General features: G+C 46.7%; 1 protein-coding gene across 3 annotated transcripts in view; it reads right to left on the reverse strand.

Annotated features, from left to right (window-relative positions):
- The window catches only part of GPATCH8 (G-patch domain containing 8), a 59,930-nt gene that overhangs the window by 14,735 nt on the left and 21,468 nt on the right, over positions 1 to 23,727 (reverse strand). For 2 of the 3 annotated variants that reach the window (XM_048517903.1, XM_048517905.1), the window contains 3 exons: positions 11,134 to 11,201; positions 9,143 to 9,229; positions 6,364 to 6,507 (listed from right to left, as the gene is read on the reverse strand). In XM_048517903.1, coding sequence (XP_048373860.1) covers positions 6,364 to 6,507; positions 9,143 to 9,229; positions 11,134 to 11,160 — 258 coding nt within the window. In that variant the 5' untranslated portion in view covers positions 11,161 to 11,201. Of the gene's footprint in view, positions 1 to 6,363; positions 6,508 to 9,142; positions 9,230 to 11,133; positions 11,202 to 13,194; positions 13,237 to 23,727 lie in introns of all 3 variants that reach the window. The other variant, XM_048517904.1, reaches the window with a different exon arrangement.

The raw sequence follows: 23,727 nt of genomic DNA on the forward strand, positions 1-23,727 counted from the left end.
CCTAATGTCTGAAGAAAATTTTAAAAACCCATTTATTTATCCAAAGAACATAATTCAAAATATCCTGCTAGCAGCTGTAATATATGCTATTCATAAGGATTTCCAGCTTTTTGATTTGTGGCTGACTTTTCAATGATGACATTCAGTTCTTCTGGTGTACCTTTCTTATTCATGTTTTCCTGCAAGTAGCCACTGGATTTTCCTTGTTCCTGATGTACACATTGCTTCTATGTAATTGTTAGTTTTTCAAAATAGACACTTTTCATTATTAGTAGATTGTTTCGCCACCCGCTTTTCAAGTCAATCAGAAGCAACCCATTTATCGCTTCTAAAAGCGCCCTCAAAAGAGCGATCAGCCTAGGAAGCAGGCTTTGGGACCAGCAGGAAACTCTGCCTGAGCAACAGGTGCAAAATAGGTCTAGTTTCAAAGGATTGGTACTGGGCGCTATCCACTCAGATGTCTCCTGCATGGCACAACGAAGTGACTAGTGGGGTACTGGCAAGAGGCCAGTGGTTGGCATGCATGGTGTCCACTAGGAGGGTGAACGGATGGAGATTCAAGAATCCCTGAGCAGGAATCCCTCACTGTCCCCCAGCCCCCCGGCTCTCTTACCTGGTAAGATCTTTCAAATAGTAAAAAAGGTAAAGTTTCCCCTTCAGTCATGCTTGACCCTGGGGTACCACTGCAAGCAGTGATTTCATAGGCAAACCGTTTTTGTGGGGTAGTTTGCCATTGCTTTCCCCGGCTATTCTTTACCTCCTAGCTATGTGCTAGGACCAGGTACTCATTTAGCGACCAACGAATGGATGGATGGCTGAGTTGACCATGAGCCAGCTGCCAGGATATCTGACCCACAGGGGGCTTGAACTCCTGACCGTGTGAGTGGCAGTGCAAGCACTTAACCACTACGCCACGCGGCTCCTTAAATAGCCCTGAACAAAACTGGCTTGCTTATGAAGTCCTTTTCCTTTCCTTCTTGAGATAGCAGTTACATTGCAGGCAAGCCTACACAGGATCAACAACTAATCAAGGCACCTGTAATCAATCTCCAGCTAGCCCCGCCGTCCTCGCAAGGCCAGCTTAACTGGCTAATAATAACCAAGGTCACTACAGCCCATTCCAAAAGGGGATTTGTTCGGATGCCTGAGCACGCTGCCCTAAAAGATCAAGTATTGCCGGTCCAAACCTGAATCCTAAAGAAAGCACCCATGGCTTCAATTATGGAACTTTGCTCTAAACGCTGCGGCTGAATTCAACTCAAAAGTGGGATTCTAACTGTTCACCTATTAGTAGGTCTAGCAGCTCCCCTGTGCTTCCCCGCCATCAGATTGGCAGGTGGTTAGGACATCCAGCACATATCATTAACTTTCGCTAGTGGTTAGGAGATCCAGCACATGTCAGTAGCTTTCTTGTAAACCTCGCTGGGTGCTTTTCAGTTTAAAAAAGAGAGGGGGGGGGGCTGATGGGAATTGTAGTCCATGAACATCTGAAGAGCCGCAGGTTGCAGACCCCTGTCTTAAGGGATACAACTGAGTCCTAATAAAGCATTAGAAGAAAGAAAACTTACGTAGGAACTGGGGATGCTTAATTCTGACTGTAAAAACAAATGACAACGCTGCATTTTGGGCAATGATCAATACAGACATTAGAACGCACGGCAGCATTCCCTTTTGTATTCAACCAGAAGTCTGGAAGTCATGCCTTAAAAGGCTGTTTGCTCTTCCTAGGAATCTTTTTACTCCCAAGTTGCCCCTCTTCAGACTGACCTGAGGTGATCTCTTCCCAAGCGTGACTGACAAAAGACCGCTGTGGCTCATGCAGATCTTACAGCTCAAGTACTCTGGGTAATGGCGGCCAGCTGACTGAGCCATTTAACCTTGACAAAGGGCTGCCTTCTGGCCCCATTCTGGTTCAACCTATATGTGAATGATCTTCTGACCTTCTTTAATGAGCTTTGCCATTCCCCCCATGGAGCCAACTGCAATATCCCAGTTTTGCTTTATGCTGACAGTACTGCTTTGATTTCTTGGAGGAGGCCTGGTCTGCAGAAATCATTAAGGATTGTCTCTTATTATGGTGTTCAGGAAGACCTGCTAATAAACTACCAGAAGTCTACAGTGGTTGTCTTGTCCAAAAATAGAAATCCCACAGTGTTCAGATGGGCTCTGAATAGTGAACAAATCCAACCAGTGGAGGAATTTTTCATATTTGAGTATCCTTTTTTCATCTAACCGTATATACTCGAATATAAGTCGACCTGAATATAAGTCGAGGCACCTAATTTTACCACCAAAAAAACTGGGAAACATATTGACTCGAGAATATAGAGTGGGAAATGCAGCAGCTACTGGTAAATTTCAAAACTAAAATAGATGCCAATAAAATTCATGAAGGTATCTCACTGGTTGTAAGAAAAGTTGACTAAAAGCAATCTTCATGATCAGAGGACGAACAGGATGAAGGCAAGAAGGGAGACAGCCAGGCTGCTTCATGCCAAAGACTGTGAGGACCCACAAGGCCTCCCTCAAAAATGGCTCACTAGAATTTTTAAAATTTCATTAAGCAAGGCAGTTTTTAAAGGAAGCAGATACTGTATTGTCGAAGGCTTTCACGGCCGGAATCACTTGGGTGCTGTGTGGTTTCTGGGCTGTATGGCCGTGTTCTAGCAGCATTCTCTCCTGACGTTCCGCCTGCATCTGTGGCTGGCATCTTCAGAGGATCTGATGTTGGGAAAGCAGATACTGTTTGCTAGCACCACCTTGTGAACAGTGTACGCTTTTATCCTTGCATGTTCAGGACATATTTTATTCAAAGGTAAGATTTAGCCATTAGGAAGATCTAAAGTGTCTCTTTGTCTCCTACCACACTTGTTAAATAGCACAGAGGGTATTTCTTCCTTAGAACTGTAAGACCCTCTTTTCAGCTTTAATTTGTACTGCTTTACAGAGAGGAATTTGCACAAAAACTCAGCTTGACCTGATTTACTAGTAACAAATCTTGACTTGCATTTTGCAGTCTTTAAACGCTACAAGTGCAATGGAATCTCTCTCCAAGAGGATGCCATGCCTGTCAGAACACAAATTTCAAGGGCACAGAGTAATACCTAACACGGCATTCAGAGCCAATGGAGCAACTCTAATTGCAAAGACTGTGGCTTTATCGAAGCTGGAGGATTTACAAGCCTAGCTTTACATAAAAACACAAAAGGGAATGGTGAATTTAATTCTCAAAGTTGGACGCAGGCAAAATGCTTCTGCCACAGCTGGTGTGGTCTCCTTTCTCGGTGTGCCACAGCTCCAATGGCCATCTTGGAATTACTGTATATACTCGAATATAAGCAGAGGGGGCTTTTTCAGCATTAAAAGTCAACTTATACTCGAGTATATACGGTAATTTAAAAAGTGAACCACATGAGTCATTGACAAGGGGGGGGGGAGCAAAATAATGTGCTGGAAGCATATTAATTTTTCAGAACAGAGGCAGGAACTTTTTTCAGGTGTTGAAGTTTTAACTTAAAAGTTGCCCCTTTTATTCTTTATGGAATAGGATAGCCAGAAGGATAGTTTTGGTTAATGAATATACTGACCTTCTTCTTTTTATTCTTTTATTATTGAAAAAAATGATTAAACACTCCTCTTTGCTGGTGTGGCTCTTTATTCAGAACTGGGCCAACCTTTCCTTGAGATTTGGTCACAAGTATTTAGATCAAGGGTCTGCAACCTGCGGCTCTCCAGATGTTAATGGACTACAATTCCCATGCTGGCAGGGGCTGATGAGAATTGTAGTCCATGAACATCTGAAGACCCGCAGGTTGCAGACCCCTGATTTAGATCATTCATCAAATCATATTTTAGCAAGTAAGGGATATCTGGCACTCTTGAAAGAGGATCCTTGTATGTTAATATGGTCTAAGACTGTCTTTGAGAAACTCAAAATATGTGGATTTATCTGGCTATTAACTTGGGCATGTGTTAGATTTGTTTTTACATGCGGAATTAGCTGTATGCTTCGTGCCAAGTAGGATTTGGGGGGGGGGGGGGATTTTCTCTACTTGGCTGCGAGAGTCCTTTTTTGCCTTCTTCATACTGTACCAGGGGGTTAAAGCTTATTTAAAGAGACCTGGTGTGAGAAGGCTAATGAGGTTCAAGCTGGGGTGGCAGGATGAAGCTGGCAGCAGCACTGGCCACGTTCAGAGCTAGGGTGGATTCCACGCTTTGGTATGCCAGTTGCTGAAACCAACTCACACCACAGTTAGGGGTCTTGAGTTGAAAAGCAATCAATAAACAAAGATGTGTACCTTTGATTTGCTTTTTTAAAAAACACCAAAATGTTAAAATGAAATTTTAAAAAGGAGATAGGAAGGAAACTTGGGGGCACCTTGAAGGGAATTTGCCTTAGCCAGCCGGTTGTTGGCAGTATGGCCGGGGAAGGGTGCTGACTGAGCTCAGAACCTGCACGGCCTCTCCGATCAACTGAGGCCAATTTACTAGTGGTCCCTGGCCCTTCGGCGATGCGGCTGGCCTCCACGAGGGCCAGGGCCTTTACGGCTCTGGCCCCGGCCTGGTGGAACGCTCTCCCTCCAGCTGTCCGGGCCCTGCGGGACCTTAGTGAGTTCCACAGGGCCTGTAAGACGGAGCTGTCCCGCTGGGCCTTTGGAGAAACCAGCCGCTGACTGTGCCCCCTCTCCTCCGGTCCCCGACACCTGGGCCGTTTGTCACCCGAGGAGACCTACCATTCCCTCCCCCTTTTTGGGGGGGAAGAGGGAACTTAAAGTTGGAATGTCGAACGCCACTTATATTTTATTCTACTGTGATTTGTTGTATAACTGTTAGAATTCATTCTATGGTTTTACCGCTGCTTTAATGTTTTTAAGGTTTTAACTGTCTTACAGTGTTTTTATATGTTGTACATCGCCCAGAGCCCTTCGAGGATAGGGCGATACAAAAATCCAAGAAATAAATAAGTAAAATAAATAAACCTCTTGGAACAATTCTCTGCTGGGAAAAAAATACGGTGCTCCTGAACTGTCTAAAAAAAGAATGGAGGACAGTCCATAGAAAACACTCAGTTTGTTGTTATTTTCAAAGCATGTTTCTAGCTGCCAGGTGTTTAGAGAGAGCCATAAGACTCAGAAACGAGCCCTTTCCGCCACCTCTCCTATTGGCAATCTGGTTGTCTGCTCTTCCTCATGTCCTTCCATTCCTTGTTTGTTATGCATTTAAAAGTCCAGCAGAAAGGTGAAAATAAATGCACTGAATTACAGTTCTGCAATTTCATGAAGGGGTCACTTAAAGTGTATAACGATTGAGACGTTCACCTTCCTCCTCATTATGGACCCACGTTATTTTAAACGATGCCTCAGTCTTGCAACATATTCACAATGACAGATCTTGGAACATAACCAATTAGAGTACCTTTTAATAGGCACAGAAATCGGCTAACTCGCAGCCACATCTCAGCCTTATCCCCCGATACTTTTCAAAAAAATAAGGTTTCAAACAATGGCTTCGTCCCAATTCAATGGACGTGCTTAGCAAAAGGAGCCGCCATGGAGAAGGCCCTGTTGAAAAAGCCTGCTGATTATTCAGATGATGATCAAAATCACGTCCGTGTTCTCTTCCTATTCTGCCTAATCCAGTCTTCCGTGCAAATCCAAACGGCTTCCAATGATTTCTTCTTTCATGACTGAATTAGGGGAATCGATCAATCGAGGGGAGTTTTAACCACGAGGCTGCGCTACCTTCCAAACATAAAAACCATTTCACCCCATTTTCTAGCTCAGGGGTCTGCAACCTGTGGCTCTCCAGATGTTCGTGGATTACAATTCCCATCAGCCACTGCCAGAATGGCCAATTGGTCATGCTGGCAGGGACTGATGGGAATTGTAGTCCATGAACATCTGGAGAGCCACAGGTTGCAGACCCCTGTTCTAGCTAGTTAACCCTCCACCCACCCCCAAACCACAGGCAAATGAAAAACCTTCAACTGCTCTCCACAAAGCTAATCTCCTGGACCACAGGTGTCAAACTCGCAGCCCTCCAGATGCTATGGACTACAGTTCCCGTCATCCCCTGCCAGCATCATGCTGGCAGGGGATGATGGGAACTGTAGTCCATAGCATCTGGAGGGCCGTGAGTTTGACACCTATGACCGGGACATTCTGAACAAAAGCTTCTCACTTGACACTTGCATTCAGGGCAGGAGCTATCAGCATACAGGACGGGATCGAGTGGCTCCAAGATATTGTTGCTGGAGGCAAAGGGAGGGGGAAGGATAGATGATGAAGGTAGAGCGGGCTGAAGAAAAGCCGCTGTACAGAGGAAACGGCCCAGCAGCTGAGGAGAAAAAGGCTGCCTTGGTACCTGCTTATGGGCGTGGTCGTAGGAGTTGATGTGGTTGTCAAACTCTTGATGCTTCTGGTACTGCTTATCACAGAGTTCGCAATAGAAGTTGGCGCGAAGGTCTTCGAGGGCCTTGGCAATGGCTTTTTCTTTGTCCACATAATCCTGCAGCAATAAAAAGAGGCAAGCTTAGTCAACCTTTTAAAGACTTTTAAATACTTATTTTTTTCAAGGGGGGGGCAGCAAAGATTTTCACGCTTTTCCTTTTCTTAGAACCCATCTTAGCAGAAGTGTACCAGGGGTAAATGGCGTCCGGAGACAAATTGTCTCCAGGATGCCCCCCAAGCTCTGCCCCTCTAGCTCCACCCCCTGATGCCCCCAGGCTTCACCCCCACTGCCCTCGACCCCGTCCATGTCACCATGGACATGGGCAAGGTCTAGGGTGCCCACCCCCCCCCCAGACTCCCCCTGCCGGCTGGGCTCCCAGCCGGCAGCCTGCAGTCTCTTCTGACCTCCCCTCCGGGCAGGCCAGAAGAGACTGCAGTCCCGGCCTCAGATACCTTCTTTTATAAGCACTGAGGCCAGGGGGTGGGGCTTGGGGAGTAGGCAGGGGTGGGACTTCCTGCTCCCCAAGCCCCACCCCCGACCTCAGTGCTTATAAAAGAAGGTCTCCAAGGCCGGGACTGCAGTCCCTTCTGGCCTGCCCGGAGGGGAGGTCAGAAGAGACTGCCGGCTGCCGGCTAGGAGCTCAGCCCGGGGGGGGGGGGGAGGAAGGGAGGGGGAGTCCAGGGTGGGGTTGAGGGCACTTGCAGGCACCTGTCATTTTTTGCGTGCCTCGGACACGGTCGAGGCACGTGAAAACGACGGGACTTCCTGGTCACGTGGGGGGGGGCGATTTTGCACCCCCCACGTGACCAGAAGAGTGGCGCCCGGGTACCCCTTGTCCCTAGGCAGATACGCCTCTGCATCTTAGTGTTACTGCTGGTGTTTTCCAGTTTTTATAGAACTCCAACTGTGGGTCAGGCACTAGACCATGGGGCCATTTCAGCCAGGAGAAGGCCGGTACCCGTGCTGCCGCCACTGGCAGGTCCATCCCACAGACCCCACCCCCGCCCCCAGGCCAGGCCAGCCCACTTCTCCTCCAAACGTGCAGGCAGCAACAAAACTTCTCAAGGTGTGCCGATTTCTACTGCGTGTTCCTCCCCAATGATGTCCAGGTAGCTCTCCCATTCATGGACTTGCTGAAAACAAGGGGAAAGGGCAGTGATGCTAAGCAACCAGGCAGGAAAACTGAGTGGAACTCTTATGCCAACAAGCACTTGGCTACCTCAAAAAGCAGCTCACCACAGAGCCAGTATTTCAGCGCGTGGATCCCACAAAAAATGTTGACGTTTCAGACTGATTTTGAGCAGAGTGGTTATCCGGCAAGCAGGGGAGGGGGAGCAGGTGCATGCGTGTGCCTATCTCTTTAAAAGGTTCAATGAAACGGAGCACAACTGAGCCACATGGGAGGAGGAGGCAGCCGCTATTAATCTGGCCTGGACAGCTTGGAGACATCGGCTGGAGGGGGCTGCAGAACCTTGGGAAGTCTGAACAGATGATAACAATGTAGAGGCACTGAGGAGCCCCTGGAGGCTCAACACAAAACCACTCAAGTGGGCTGAATTCTTGTCCAAGTCTGACTTTAGAAACACCTGTGGAAGAAGAATAACTTCTCGGCAGATGCACCTTCCTGCCTCCCACAGCACGAGAGTAAATGGGAGGAGGTAACCAACAGGGCTTTCTCTCCTCAGCAACTAGGGCTGGGAGGAATGACTTGGAGTCAAAGCAAAGCTCCCCTTCCCAAGGGCTACCCGGCCTCAAGCTGACCTCTAAAATAAACCCCTCAGTTCAACAACTGACAAAAAGAAGTGGGGAATGAAGACAAGGAGATCAAGTCACCGATAGGGGGCCTGGAAGAGAGGGGGGGACTGTTATATAAAGGAGATCACCTGTATCAGCAGACTGCAATTGGCCATGCTGGCAGGGGCTGATGGGAATTGTAGTCCACAAACATCTGGAGAGCTGCAGGTTGCAGACCCCTGACCTATATGTACTGGAGGCACTGAGGGGAAAATTTTTCTCTTTCTCACAATACTAAAACCAGGGGGCACACATTGAAAATGCTGGGGGGGAAGAATGAGGACTAATCAAAGGAAACATTTCTTCACGCAACATGTGATCGGTGTTTGGAATCTGCTGCCCCAGGAGGTGGTGACGGCCACTAACCTGGATAGCTTTAAAAGGAGTTTGGACAGATTTATGGAGGAGAAGTCGATCTATGGCTACCTGGTGAGCCACTGTGAGTAGCAGAGTGCTGGACTAGATGGACTCTGGTCTGATCCAGCAGGCTTGTTCTTATGAAAAGTGTTGCAACTGTGCCACGATGTTAAAGCAGGGCATTCTGGATTTGGAAAAACTTTTACATCTGGCATAGCAACTTGGCTGGCCAAAAGGCCGTAATAATAAATATCTATCATCTGGCATAGCAACGATTTTGGTGAAAGAGCCTGAGGAGTCATGTGGAACAGGATGCGAAAGATTATAGTGTCTATGCCAGGGGTCTGCGATTGGCCATGCTGGCAGGGGCTGATGGGAATTGTAGTTCATGAACATCTGGAGAGCCGCAGGTTGAAGGCCCCTGGTCTATGCCATGGTCAAGCATGGGAGGGGAAGAGCCCCATGAGCTCTTGAAGCCTTTGGACACTTCAAACACCCCCACTTTAAGAAACTGAAACACAGGGAAAGAGTTCATTTGTACCTTGTATTTCTGTCTCAGCTCTTCAGTATCTTCCTTCTCCACTTCCAAGACCCTCCTCCGTTCTGTAGCATCTTCAGCATAATCAAGCTAAGCAACCAGAGCAAACACAAACTGATCAGCCAGAGATTCGGAGGATTCCTCAGTCAGGAAAGAAAATGTTACAAACAGCAAGCAATTATCTGATCTTGTTCAGACTCAGCATATTCCATACAGTCCAGAAACCACACAGCACCCCAACCAAATAATTTGTCCGGAAACCACACAGCAGCCCAACCAAATAATTTGTCAATCTGCTGTGCCAGCAAGCAAGGCAATGGCTGAGCAAGGGGGGCTTAAGTAAGGAGAGGGGTGGGATTGACACTGCATCCTGCCCCAACTCCCTAGGAGGCGCCCCGCCCCCCCCCCCGCCCCCCCGAGCAGTGATAGGCTGCCAGCAGGAAAGGGGGTGGTTTCGCTCTGGCAAGGCAGGGTAGAGGAGAAATTAGCCTGGCTGTCGTGGCTCCCTTTCCAGGATGCAGCTGTGCCCTGCAGGCACAAAGGTGGCCTCTGGCAAGTCTCTGGCTCCAATTTGATGCGGAATTTGCAGGAGGGACAACCAAGCAAAGGCCAAGTAAAGGACTTGCTATTGGGGAAATGGAGTTCATGAAGCCAGAAGGCACCAAGATTTCAAGAGAACCCCACAAGACTTTTTTCATCACCAAACCTAAATTCCTAAAGCACGAAGCAAAACTAGCAAAGATTACCTCCACTCTCTGCCATACGAACATATAAAGTTGCCTTATGCCTGGTCAGGGGACTGGCCCATCGAGTCCAGCAACGTCTCCTGAGACAGCCAACGGGAAAAAGGTTTCCTTCGTCCAGTAACCTAGAATTCTTAACCAGCGATGCCGCAGAATGAATTTAGGATTCCTCCTGCTCCCAGGGGTGATGGTGTTAAGGCTGGTAGAGAAACCTACATTTTAAGGGGACTTTTCTAATTCCATCTGTGAATCAGGAACTGCCAAGATAATGACCAATCGCTTTGGCTTGCACTGTGAGAAGACAATCCTATTACCACATTTCATGTCCTCGAGCCCCACGTAAGGATGACACTCCAGCCTTCTATGCAGCAGTTGCTTTTTCCAGTGTGTTCTCAACACGCTCTGCCCTAAATCAAGAGCCAAGAGATTCAAAGATAAAGGAAAGGATATTAACCGGTTGTGGTGGGTTTTCCGGACTGGGTGGCCGTGGTCTGGTGGATCTTGTTCCTAACATTTCGCCTGCATCTGTGGCTGGCATCTTCAGAGGTGTATCACAGAGAGAAGTGCATCAGAGGTGTATCTCAGTGATACACCTCTGAAGATGCCAGCCACATGAAACAGACTTTTCTCTGTGATACACCTCTGAAGATGCCAGCCACAGATGCAGGCGAAACGTTAGAGACAAGCTCTATCAGACCACGGCCACGCAGCCTGGAAAACCTACCACAACCAGTTGAATCCAGCCATGAAAGCCTTCGACAATACATCGAAAGGATATTAATTTACGATGCCCTGCTTTGCCGCTCTCATTGTCAGTGCATGCATTGAGAACACAGAAAAAGAACGTCATTTTCAGACATCTTTTAAAATATTTATTTTCCCCCTTTTCAATTGTATTTTCTGGGTTACTGAAATACGCCCTGCGGAGTTTGGCAGTAACTCCGTGGCATCTTATAGCTGTTAGCCATTTAAGGTGGTGTTGCAGGAGTTCTGTTTTATTTTGTCACGGCAGATCAACATGGGTACCCCTCTGGCTTCAGCAGTGACCACGTTTGCAAGTTTGCCCGCCTCACAATAGTGTGGCAATGACTAAAATCAGTTCTCTTTGGTTAAATTCTTTCTCTCTCTCTCTCTTCTATATCACAGCGTGCAAGAACTCTAATCCACAGGACTACAGCATTCTGCCAGCCTGAACGTGCGCACACGCTCAACCTCACACAATACGGAGAGTAGAGTGATGGACCTACTCACCTCCATTTCCATCCGCCCCATGCCCATGACATCATACTTGACAACGATGGGGATGGGATCTGTCCTACCTGTAAGAGAAGTAGACCAACCAGGTGAGTGGGGGAGGGCACAAGGAATGAGCTCGGGCGGGTCGCTTGAACACATTGGGTTGGTTAGAAATCTTGCCTTGAAGTGCAGAGACCAGAAAGCTACAGAGAACCAAACACGAGCCATTCTCACAGCTTACAACATCAGGTAGCGCATCTTGCGGACCGGACCTGCCCTTCGTGCCCTGCATCTCTCAGCACAGATACTTTGACAGGTTAACAGTGAACTCCTCTCAATGCCAGACGCTTAAAATAGGTTTTTCTTGTTGCGAAAAACAGTTTCCCTGAGACCACAAAAGATGGACTTAGGAAGTACGATGGAATATTAGGCATATTCATGATCAGAACCACGGCAATCCTGATCAGTGAAAGGATTAGAGCGGCATCAGTGCTGCCAGGTTTGCATGCTGCCACGGGAAGCAGGAATTCTCTCTGAAAGGCCAGGTTTGAAGACTTAAGTCCTCCAACGTGCCTCCTGGAAGCTGCTGTCTGAGGGCCCCACTCTCCACTTGCAAGCTGTGAAAAGGACTAGTTGCGAAGAAAACTGACTTTGAAACTAATCAAACTATGCTGAAGATTCCGTACATATTTTTAATCCACTTATAACCAGCCAAACAAAGCAAAATGGGGCAGACGAGCACTTTGACTACCACAGCCTTTGGGTGTTGTTTATTTTTACATCACAACATGCATTGTGAGTTGTGATGTAAGGCCACTGGGGAAATAAAGGAATTACTTACCTTATCCGATGCATACCTTGAGTGAGAAAACAGAATGTTTACTTCCCTTATTACTGGTTTAAGGGGAAGAGTCAACATTTTTTTCCTCTTTGTTATACACACAGACACACGTAGATTATACCCTTGGGCCAAAAGATGTCCAAGCTTCAATTATGCCAAAGGAAAGAGACTAGATTTTTAAAATCAGTTCATGTGGCACCCAAGATATGGAATTATGATTCCATGTCTCAATTTAATAACTCGGTAGCACTCTGGAAAGAGAGTGCCGCCCAGGTGAAGAAGGGCACTTATTTGGAGACCGGGGCTTCTATCTCTGTCACGGACTTAAGTGGCCTCTGCTCTCGACAACCTTCTTCACAAGGTTATTGTGAGGATCAAAAAAAAATTAACAGGCTGGAATGTTCTTTGCAAGTCAAGAGCCATCAAAATAAAACCAATTCTGGACCCTGGCAGGCACCAACTAAACTTGAGAACAGATTTTAAAATGGCTCCAGATCAGATGAGAATTTGGAAACCTCAGCCAAAAGAGTCAAAGGTCAACAACATTGTATACTTTTCTGGCAGCAATCTTTTCTAGCGCAAGTTTTACTTAGGAATAAATACAAGGGGGGGAGGAGGGAAAGAAAGGACCTTATGCCCAATGGTATAAGAAGCAGTGACTGCAGTTTTGAGCAAAAGGACCAAATTCACAGTGAAATTTGTAAAAATGATGCAAATCTATTACCCGCCCCCCCCCACCGCCACCACCAATTTTGAGGACTGTTTTTTTCAAGAGTTTGCAATAGTTGTGTCCAACTTTTTGATTGTGGCAAACTCTGCAATCCTACAGATGCATCAGTACTTTTGCTTTCTCAGGCAGTCAAAGTTTTCTGAATTCAGTTAACTAGAAAAACTGCAGCAGCAACTGCTAACACCCACCATGTGCTTTTTTTTGTGGGGGGAGAAGGAAGGAGGGGGAATCATGTTTGGATAATATTAGAAATTTGGTATTTGGAGTGATTCTTCACAAATTTTTGGCAGTTCTAACACAAATGTCCCTTCTGAGCATTAAACCCTCAATGAACAAGGATCAGACACAGAAGAGTGCATGAAGAAACAGAAAGGAAAGGAAAAAAAAGGGAAATGAAAAGACCAAGCAGAAAGGATGAAGGCTACAACAGAGAAAAGTAAGCCTAACATATTTGGTGCTCTGATGACAAAAAAGGAGTAAATTCAGTCTGAAAATTAAAAATTACCACTAAGTTTACCATCACCACAACAAGTCCCGGATCATTATGCTGTAAAAAAGAAACACCATTTGTTAGGCAGAAAACTGTCAGGGGCAGAAAACAGGCCCTATGTAGCAGGCAGGCAGGGTGGGTGGGAAAGGGGAGGAATGGTTCCTAGTTTCTGCTGTACCCCCCCACCCACCGCTTCTGCTAGAAACAATGGACAAGCAACAATGGCTGTTCTTCCGCAGAACAGAAACTGACTGTGAAAAGGGGTTGCTGGTTGGTTGTCCTTGAAGATGAAGTGCAAACTGACTCCGGGGGGGAATTCATAAGCTGGGGCTGACCTACGGCTACAACTGAACCAAGGAGTAACACACTGCTCCTCACGTACAGAGCTTCACACACGTCTGACAGAAGAGATCTAATTTCTCAGAAAATTTCTAATTTTCTCTTACTTTTGGGCTTCACCATTTCCAGATGCAGGCTCCTGATGAAATATTACAGGAGGGGGGGGGGGAAGTCCCAACCATGCCTAAATTAGCATCTCAGGCCGAAAGCTCAGGATTTACTACTTCCGGATACGCTAATTTTCTGTGGCCAGGGTGTATTCTTGTACCTTACAAACCTTCAGTTATGTCAGACTGCATCAGTATTCTGAAGAAGCACAGCCCCAACACAGGTTTCCCACTTCAGTTGCGGACAAGCCAGACAAGATGTTTGCCTCCAGCTCAGGACCGGGGTCATTATTTGACCCACTGCAGTAATGAGCACACTTCACAGCAAGTGGGAAAATAACTCCTCCCTTGGGGAACAGACAGAGCCCCCTCCCCTTGCGCTGCAATACTGAGCTGAATTGGGCCCCAGAGCACCTGCAAACTTAGGCCCCTTCCGCACACGCAAAATAATGCGTTTTCAAACCACTTTCACAACTGTTTGCAAGTGGATTTTGCCATTCCGCACAGCTTCAAAGAGCACTGAAAGCAGTTTGAAAGAGCATTATTCTGCATGTGCCTCAGTTTTCCTCAAGCAATATTTGGCAGTGACTGGAGTCCACTTGGGGGAACCCAGACCTGATAAGCAGACAAATATTTCATTTAGTTTGGCCCTTAGAAACTAGGCAGAGGTGTGCTAATTTTCACATTCAAAATGGCTAAGTACCACTTTTCCCCCCTCCATGGAAGGAGACATACCTAGAACAGTGACTCATGTGGACAGTCAGCAGGTAGCCTCCTCTGGGTTGTGTCTGCATCAGGTGGGACTGGATCATTTCATCCCTCCTGATGTAGAAACAAAGCAGAACTCTCTGTCCTCAAGAGGCTCAGCTCAAGATACACAGGATCCTGCAGCCAAATTCTCATTCAATTCACTTCTCAAGTACTACAAGTGGTTCTCCAAAGACTCATTGGCACGCCTGGGTATTCTGTCTGGAAAAGACCGCTCTATTTGCCTACCAGTAAGAACCTGGAATTTCTATTAAAAGATGTCTGCCACCTTCAGTGACATATCGTGCATAATTTATTCAACTTTTCACAGCACAGAATCTGCTGAAACTTTGGTTAACTCCGCTTTTGGAATGGGGCAACCATGTAATACATGTGGATTCTGTTCTAATACTATAAAATTCCCAGGATTGGCAGCAGTTTTGGGAAAATGTCCTATCAGGGATTGGAAGACTACTGTCCTTCGGCAGAAAACATCATGAATGCAAATATAGGAATAGCTGACATTGAACAGCTGAAATGAGTACTAGCCCTCCTCCAAAAACCACACAAAAATCAAGCCCTAAACTTTTACTGAAAACTGAGAGACCACAGCAGACTAATTCGCCACAGAGTTACTGTCATGCTGTTATTGAATCTGGTATGTCAGGAGGCTGAACAGAACACCACCACAGTAAGATGTGTTTAATTCTGCTCGTGTCCCTACAGGGCAGGTCAAAAAGCCCACAGAAAGCGGAGATGTTTCTGCAAACCCAGGTGCAGAAAAATCTCAGAAGTTAAAAGGGGGGGGTAGCCTTCCCCCAAGAAGAAAAGCATCTACATCAAAATATAAATCAAAACAAGAACAAAGATTACAGCTGGCATCCCCACACAGCCAGGCATCGAAGAACAAAGAGCAACTAAGGAGAAGGGGAGAAAACAGAGGCAGGAGGGCTGGGGAGGGGGGAGATGGTGGCAGCAGGGAGGGGCTGGGGGTGGAGCAGGAGAGAGGAGGAGATGAAGGGGGCAGCAGCAAGGTAAGGGGGATGGGATTCCTTCCCCCAGCATGAGCTTGTCTCAGTTCCCTGCACTGGCAAATTATGTAACAGCAATGTAAGTAACCACCAAAGCCTAAAAATAATAGCACCATCAGCATCATTACAATATCATCATGTCAGCAACAGCTCCTCCTTCCGGGACCTGTCTACCAACTTCTTAACCTGTGGGGGAAGTTTTGACATAGCCAGAGGGCCTGGATGAGAGCTGAAGGGTGAACCACAACGCTAAAAGACGCGCCACCAGCTCGCAGTAGCAGGGGACCTCACACAAATGCCCATCCTGTAGTGCTTACACAGATGTGACATGTAGTACTTTTACAGTGTGATGTTCTGAACTTTCAATGATTGCAAAGCATAAAGCATTTATTTACACACACTGATGACTGAGGCGAGATGCTCAACCTTCAAACCAGAACTCCTGATGCAAACCAAGGCTAGGGCGTCTGTGGCACACACCAGCTGAGGTCGTCCCAGTGGTGATCAGCACCCTGGGCGTCATCCTGAAAACACTAGGGCAGCACCCGAAACATCTTTGAATTGACACAATTAACATCAATCACATTCAGAAGGCAGCCCTGCTGGGATCCGAAGGAATACTACGCCAATACACGAGAACTTCCTAGGTCTCTGGGTGAGGTTCGAATTGTAATGAAAGGCCAACAACCAGCTAAAGGTCTGGCAGCTGTGAAATCTACCATCCTCATCCTCATCATGTCTTCCAAAGGGATGGCACAAGGCAGAGATTAGGAGAATCAGCAAACATCTGGCATAATTAAAATATGACAGAAATGCTAACTATCATCAGTGCAGGATCTACTGCCAAGCTAAATGCCCACAACTTTAGCATGGACAGCATCTTGTTTCTCCATTTCAATTAGCAGAGGTCTGCAACCTGCGGCTCTCCCGATGTTCATGGACTACAAATCCCATCAACCCCTGCCAGCATGGTCAATTGGCCATGCTGGCAGGGGCTGATGGGATTTGTAGTCCATGAACATTGGGAGAGCCGTAGGTTGCAGACCTCTGTCTAAACTGAAGATACTACGTTTTGGCCACACTGTCAGAAGACCAGAGTCCCTGGAAAAGATAATAATGCTAGCAAAAGTTAAGGCAGCATGGAAAGAGGAAGACCCAAGATGGACTGAGTTGATAAAGAAAGCTGTGGCCCTCAGTCTGTCAGATCTGATCAAGACTGTCAACGATGTGACGTTTTGGAAGCCATTCACCCACGGGTTCACCATAAACTGAAAACAACTGGACAGCACTTAGCACATGAAGAAAGGTTGATTACTTCTGCCACTTCCTTCTTTCCATACAACCATGAGGAAATGGTTTAGATGGAGGCCTTATGATAACGCCCCCATAAAGAGCTTGTTCATTTTTTACATGAAATATTCACTATCAGGATATAAAGCTAGGGATCGATTCTTTGAAAATATGCACCAATAAATATCTCCCTGTTAACGCTCCGAGTATTTTGAACGTTAGCAGTTACAGGTTAACAGTTCCCTCCACTGGCAATTTCTTGTAAAAGAGGGAAGACATAGTACAGTCTGTTACCAGGTCAGTCTTGACCTTCACGCTTCTCAGTTTAGGAACAAGCAGTGCCTGTCAGCCAAGTCCTGCCTACTTTTTCCCAGAGAAAACGCTCCCCTCTGGAAAAAGCAGCCCAAAAGGATCATGCCAGCCCCAATGTTCGTAAAGTCATAAAAGGCCAGGCTGAAATAGTAACGCAGGACTGGGCACTCCGCCACTTGCTCAGTGGGAAGCTAATGGAAGCCGTGTCTGGCCTTTCCAAGATGGCAAGGACAGTAATTTCCCTGCCTCTCCTCAAAGTCTTTAGTCTGTTGCTGGTACATGCCTATCTGGAACCCCTCCTTTATCCAGCTGGCTTCATTTTCAGTCCTGGGCTCTCATTCCTCCCCTGCTGAATGCATTTGATGGTATTTCTTTCACTCTCTCCAGTTCAGGGGTCTGCAACCTGCGGCTCTCCAATTGGCCATGCTGGCAGGGGCTGACGGGATTTGTAGTCCATGAACATCTGGAGAGCTGCAGGTTGCAGACCCCTGCTCTAGTTGCTACGTCCCAGGTCTTAATACGGCAAAACCATTTTACCCATGTTTGCTTCATGGTGAATCATTTACTCCTTACAACCTTCTATCATGGGGTTCCAAATATAAATAACCACTTCACTACCTTTTCTTACACCTGTATGCTGCTGTTCTGCTATACCTGCCAGGTGATACTGCTCCCAGCCCACTTAAGACACCTTGACCAATCTGCAGAAACTGCTTAACTTTTCTTAGGTGACTTCGGCTCATTCCGCACATGCAGAATAATGCACTTTCAAACTGCTTTCAGTGCTCTTTGAAGCTGTGCGGAACAGCAAAATCCACTTGCAAACAGTTTTGAAAGTGGTTTGGAAACGCATTATTTTGCGTGTGCGGAAGGGGCCTTCTTTTCTTAAGAGACTTTTCTTCTGCTCCTCTCTTTCAAACCAGTCTTCTTGCGGTCTTCACACAGGGCTTCATCCCTAAGTTACACGCACTCACACTTCTTGAATTCATTTTGAATACTACCTGTTTAAAAGATTTTTCTGTTCCCTCGTGTATACAAAATGTAGCAGCACACTGCACTGTTCTTCACTGTACTTCAGCTACTCAAGAGTCTCTTCCTTGGCAGCTGGAAAAACCTCAACACACACAAACAGAACCCCTCCCCACACACATACACATAAATGGGGCACTGAATTCAGTACAGTTCTTTGGCAGAGGAGAGCTCATTGCCTTCTTGGTAGCTCTTAGCAGCCCTGCAAGGAAGGCCACTTCAATCACCCTTGGCGCATTCCCATTTGCTAACTCGGAGCAACCTGATCAAGGGGAGCTCCATTTTTGCAATTCAAATTCTCTGAAATCTTAGTGTTAGGGAAAAGAGACAACAGACACTGAACCAGCCACTCATCACTTAAAACCCCTCCATGCTCTCTAAAAAGCAGTTTGGGAGGGAACGGTTACAACTATTCCAATGGCGACCGAAATGCCCCCTAGTGTTTTTAAGCATAAGACTGTTCATTGCAGGCCCATATATGTGCAGTCCAAATGTGGGACTGCACAGAAGACCAAAGATGAAACAATTTTAAAAAGCATTTTAATTTTCTGAATAAACATGATTTTAGAACTAGTTTTTCAAAATTCCAAGTCTAAATAACCTGAACTTTAAGACAAGTGTTATAATAACGCAGAGACACTTAATAATGCACCAAAAAGCATGTAATTTAAGGCACCTGCCAGATAAAATACAGTAAAGCAGATAACCAGTTTTACTCCATGCACCCGTGCCCTCGGAGGATCAGTCCTACGCAGGGCCTGTAAGATGAAGGTATTCCACCAGGCCCCTGGCTGAGAACATCAGCTGGCACGCTAATCCGGGGAACCGGGTTTGATTCCCAGCTCTGCCACTTGTAGGCTTATCTGGTGAACCGGATTAGCTTGTGCACTCCAACACATGCCAGCTGGGTGACCTTGAGCTAGTCACAGTTCTTTGGAGCTCTCTCAGTCCCACGCACCTCACAGGGTGTTTGTTGTGTGTGTGTGTGCGGGGGGGGGGGGAGCAGATTGTAGGACCCTTTGAGTCTCCTTACAGGAGAGAAAGGGGAGGATATAAATCCAACTTCTTATGTGGATTTTTAAGATTTGCCCAAATAAACTAAAAAATACACACGTTGCACTCTGGCTGTGCAACGTGTGTATTTTTGAGTTTATTTGGGCTAATGTTGACATTGCACTCTTAAAGATAGTTGGTGATTTTTAAGATTTAACATTATGAGTGAAGTTAGACCATCTCATCCCGCTGGACTTTATTTTTAAGGCGCCATAAAGGTAGGAAATATCATAATCTTATGACTATTTTAATATGTGAAGTATTTTAATATGATGCCAACCACTCTGAGCTTGCACAAAGCCAGGGGTGGGATCTAAAAACTGAATGAATGAATGAATGAATGAATGAATGAATGAATGAATGAATGAACGAACGAACGAACGAACGAACGAACGAACGAACGAACGAATGAATTGCTTAATAAGATTTAGGTGTACTTTTAAGTTTTAAGCATTGAATTTGGATACCCAACTTCTTGCTAAGCTTACTTTAGAAGTATGTAACTCAATTCTGTACACTTCTAACCAAAAGTAAAAGCAGCTATTCAAACATCAGATATTCTCTGCTGCAAATTCTAAAGACTTAAGTAATTTGTTTCAAAGATCAACCTGCTGCTAGGCTAGCCTTAACCATTCTTACTCAAATACTAGACTTGACTTCTCTGTCTTCTCTCGCCAATGTGTGTAATTTCATGCCCCATGTTTCTCACTGCATCCCCCCTCTTATGATTCCCATCATTCCTAACGTTATGTCATTCTCTCAAATCCAAAGGAAAACAAGAATGAAAGCCGCAGGAGAGTCAAAGTTAGCAGGCCCTGAGCTGGAGACAATCCAGGAAACCAGAGTCACTGACTAGGCAGTCTTCTCTTGAACAGCGGACTTGGACGAAAGTCTGCTTTTCAACTTATAATTCTCTCCCTATTCCCTAAATAATTGGGCAGAGGAATATTATGGGACACTTAGATCCATGTGGCAGTAATTTAACCCTCACTCAAGTGACCAGCTGGAGACAGTGCAGAAAAGTACTGAACTGCTGAAGCTAATGTGCAGGTAGAAGAAAGTGATAACATTCCCCAAAATGTGTGATTTCCCCTGATTTCTGATGGATACGTGAATTCAGTGAATTATCGAAAAATGTGCAAAAACTGGCCTAGAATGATCCACTGGTACTTACGTGGTCTTCTCCTGGAGGGCGAGGAGGGCATCTTGGATAGGTGATTTCCCAACCCATTCTCAGGGAGGCAGGAACTTGAAATTACCACTTCCTGTAGAGTGCTTGGGCATCCATTTTGCCTTTCATAATCGACTGACAAAGCAGTAGTAAAAAACTCACGAGATAACAAACCAAAACATGAAAAAACAACAGGAAGTAACAATAGTAACATTAACATCAACAGGTGAGGTCTCCACATTGTGTGTAGAAGGATCTGAACTTTTGTGCTCAAAATAGCCCGAAAAAATCAGGTCTGACTCAACTAAATATAAGAAAAACTGTCTGGCATTGAACAACCTATAACACCTGAAAATCTGAGGACATGAAAAAATATCATAAAGGGTATGAGGAAACTGATCTGCGTCAGGGAGGGCCAGAGCCCTCCGGGGGTGGGCGGTATAAAAGTAGAAGAAATAAACCAACAAATAAATACATAAATAAGATGCCTTCCTCGCCCACCAGGAGAAGACCCCTTCACGTAAATACCAATGGCTCGTTCTCCTGGAGGCGAGTGAGGGCATCTTGGATGGGACCTCCCTGAGCAGTGTCTCTGAAGAACGGGTGGGAAGTGATCAGTCCCCAAAAACATGCTCTAGTACCCTTTGATCGAAGACCACCTTGTTAGCTGCCACGGAGTGTATTTTGTAGTGACGGATGAAGAACGTAAGGGATGACCAGGTGGCCACCCTACAGATGTCCTCTACTGGAATAAGGCGCCTGAAGGCTGCATTGGTGGCAGCGCTCTGGGTAGAATGTGGCGTGATCCCCAAGGGAACCGGGAGACTGGAAGCCCTGTATGCCTCAATGATACAGCTCTTAATGGTGTAACTAACTGATGCCTTGGACATAAGAACATAAGAACAAGTCAACTGGATCAGACCAGAGTCCATCTAGTCTAGCACTCTGCTACTCGCAGTGGCCCAACAGGTGCCCTTGGGAGCTCACATGCAGGATGTGAAAGCAATGGCTTTCTGCTGCTGCTGCTGCTGCTGCCGAGCACCTGGTCTGCTTGGCATTTGCAATCTCAGATCAAAGAGGATCAAGATTGGTAGACATAGATCGACTTCTCCTCCATAAATCTGTCCAAGCCCCTTTTAAAGCTATCCAGGTTAGTGGCCATCACCACCTCCTGTAGCAGCATATTCCAAACACCAATCACACATTGCGTGAAGAAGTGGGCTCCCAGATTTGGTGTAGTAACGTTGATGAAGAGACTGTTGGCTTTTCTCACAGACTCAGCCCGAATGATGAAGGCCCTCAGCGACCTCCTGATGTCCAAGGCGTGCCACAGAATTTCCTTAGGATGACGTGGTGATGGGGGAAAGGTAGGGCTAATAATGATCTCCTGTTTCAGGAGGAATTGAGTGCCGACCTTCGGGAGGAATGTTGGTAATCTCATGACCACCCTGTCCCTGTGGAAGATGCAGAGCTCAGAGTTTATAGAGCCGTGGTGGCGAACCTATGGCACGCCAGATGTTCATGGACTACAATTCCCATCAGCCCCTGCCAGCATGGCCAATTGGTGATCTAGTTTTTCCATGATTTGGTGTTGGTAGGGCCTGAGAAAGTGTTGTAGAGGTCTCGCCTACAGTCTGCCCCATTGCATCATGTCTATCACTGCAATGAAAAGGCCCATGAGGCTGGCAAGTTGAAGAAGAGAGGCTCTTCTGGCAGGTAGAATGGTTGCAACTAGACCAGGGGTAGGGAACCTGCGGCTCTCCAGATGTTCAGGAACTACAATTCCCATCAGCCTCTGACAGCATGGCCAATTGGCCATGCTGGTAGGAACTGATGAGGAATGCAATTCCTCAACTATCTGGAGATTCAGGCCTAGACTTCGACGATGAATTTTTAAGCTATTTTGGCCTCCGGCACGAAGAGAGCATTGCGTGTCGATCAGCGCCCCTAGATGCTCCATTCTCCTGGATGGTATCAGAGAACTTTTCTGTGAGCTGATTAAGAACCTGTGACGTTGGAGCACCTCCTGAACAACTGACACGTCCTGAATGGCCAACTCCCTGGAGTTGGAATGGACTAGGATATCGTCCAGGTAGGGATGGGCATGTATGCCCATCTCCCGAAGTGCCATGATGGGTGCCAACAGGACCTTCGAGAACACCCGGGGAGTCATTGAAAGACCGAAGGGGAGCGCCCTGTACTGGAAGTGGTCCTCCCCCACAGCAAACCTGAGGAAGTGACGATGGAGGGGATTGATTGGGATGTGCAGGTACGACTCCGTCAGGCCCAAAGACGTTAAGAACCCTCCTGGACGGAGGTTCTCCGCTGTGGATCGCAGAGTTTCCATCTTGAATCTCCTCAGGTGAATAGAGGTTTCGGCCTGTTGGAGAATTCCAGAAGGTAACCCAAGGAGATCACCTCCTTTGTCCAATGGTCGACGTGCTTTCCCGCCCATTGATGCTGGAAGTGCTGCAGGCGGCCGCTGACCGGGATGCTGTGGTGGTCAAGATCTATTGGGACGGTTGGGCTGGAAGGTCTTGCCCACCTTGTCGTTCTGTCTGAAATTTGTTCTGTGCTAAAGGAAGAATTTCCAAAGTTGTTGCGCTTCCAAAAGGACTGTTGTGGGAACCAACACCTTCCATCTCTGGGAGCCGGTTGTGCATTGTGTCCTCAATGCAGTGTAGGGTTTGAAGGTCGAGGGCCCCCTATCCTGCCTGATGTGCCTGGGCATGGTCTTTTTATTATTCTTGGACTCTATCAAAATGGAATCTAATTCTTTGCCAAAAAGCCTAGACCCATGGAAATCGTACATTGCCACCACCTACTTGGAATGTGTATCTGCAGGCCAGGCCCTCAGCCTTGCCCATCTACTGAGCACCACCCCTAGAGCGAGCGCCCGAGACATTAACATAAGGATGTCAAAAGTGAAATCAGCCAGGCACATGCTCCGAGCCCTCTCTAACTCTCTAGTCCTCTGCGGGAACCATAAGGAGAATCCTCCACAGCCAAAGAATGGATGCTCTAAGCAACAGTGGAAGAAGGTGACAGGACCTTCATTGCCAGAGTCACGCGTTCATGGATTCTCTTAAGGGAGATATCTGCACACCTATCTAAAGGATCCTTTAGAGAACCTTCCCTGTCCTTTGAGACCAAACCTGGTGACTGTAAGGCTACTACCGGGGCATCTACCAGAGGCACTTGGACTAGATTCTGCAGGTAATCAGGTACAATGTAAAACTTCTTTAGAAATGAAGGACATCCCTTGCTACCTGCGAGGTTGCCCCACTCCCTCTTGATTCTACGATCAAAGTACTCAGGGTGAGGGAAGGCCTCCTGGGACTCCTCTCTATGAGGAAAGAAGTCTTTCTTGCCCTTTGGGCACCCTTTAATGGGTTTGGAGGATGCTGAAGGAGCAGAGGGATCCTCAGCATCAGCTGGGTCCTGCAGCTCCAAAGCAAAAATTTTAGCC

The sequence above is a fragment of the Sphaerodactylus townsendi genome, linkage group LG15 (genome assembly GCF_021028975.2).
Source record: "Sphaerodactylus townsendi isolate TG3544 linkage group LG15, MPM_Stown_v2.3, whole genome shotgun sequence".
Lineage (NCBI taxonomy): Eukaryota > Metazoa > Chordata > Lepidosauria > Squamata > Sphaerodactylidae > Sphaerodactylus > Sphaerodactylus townsendi.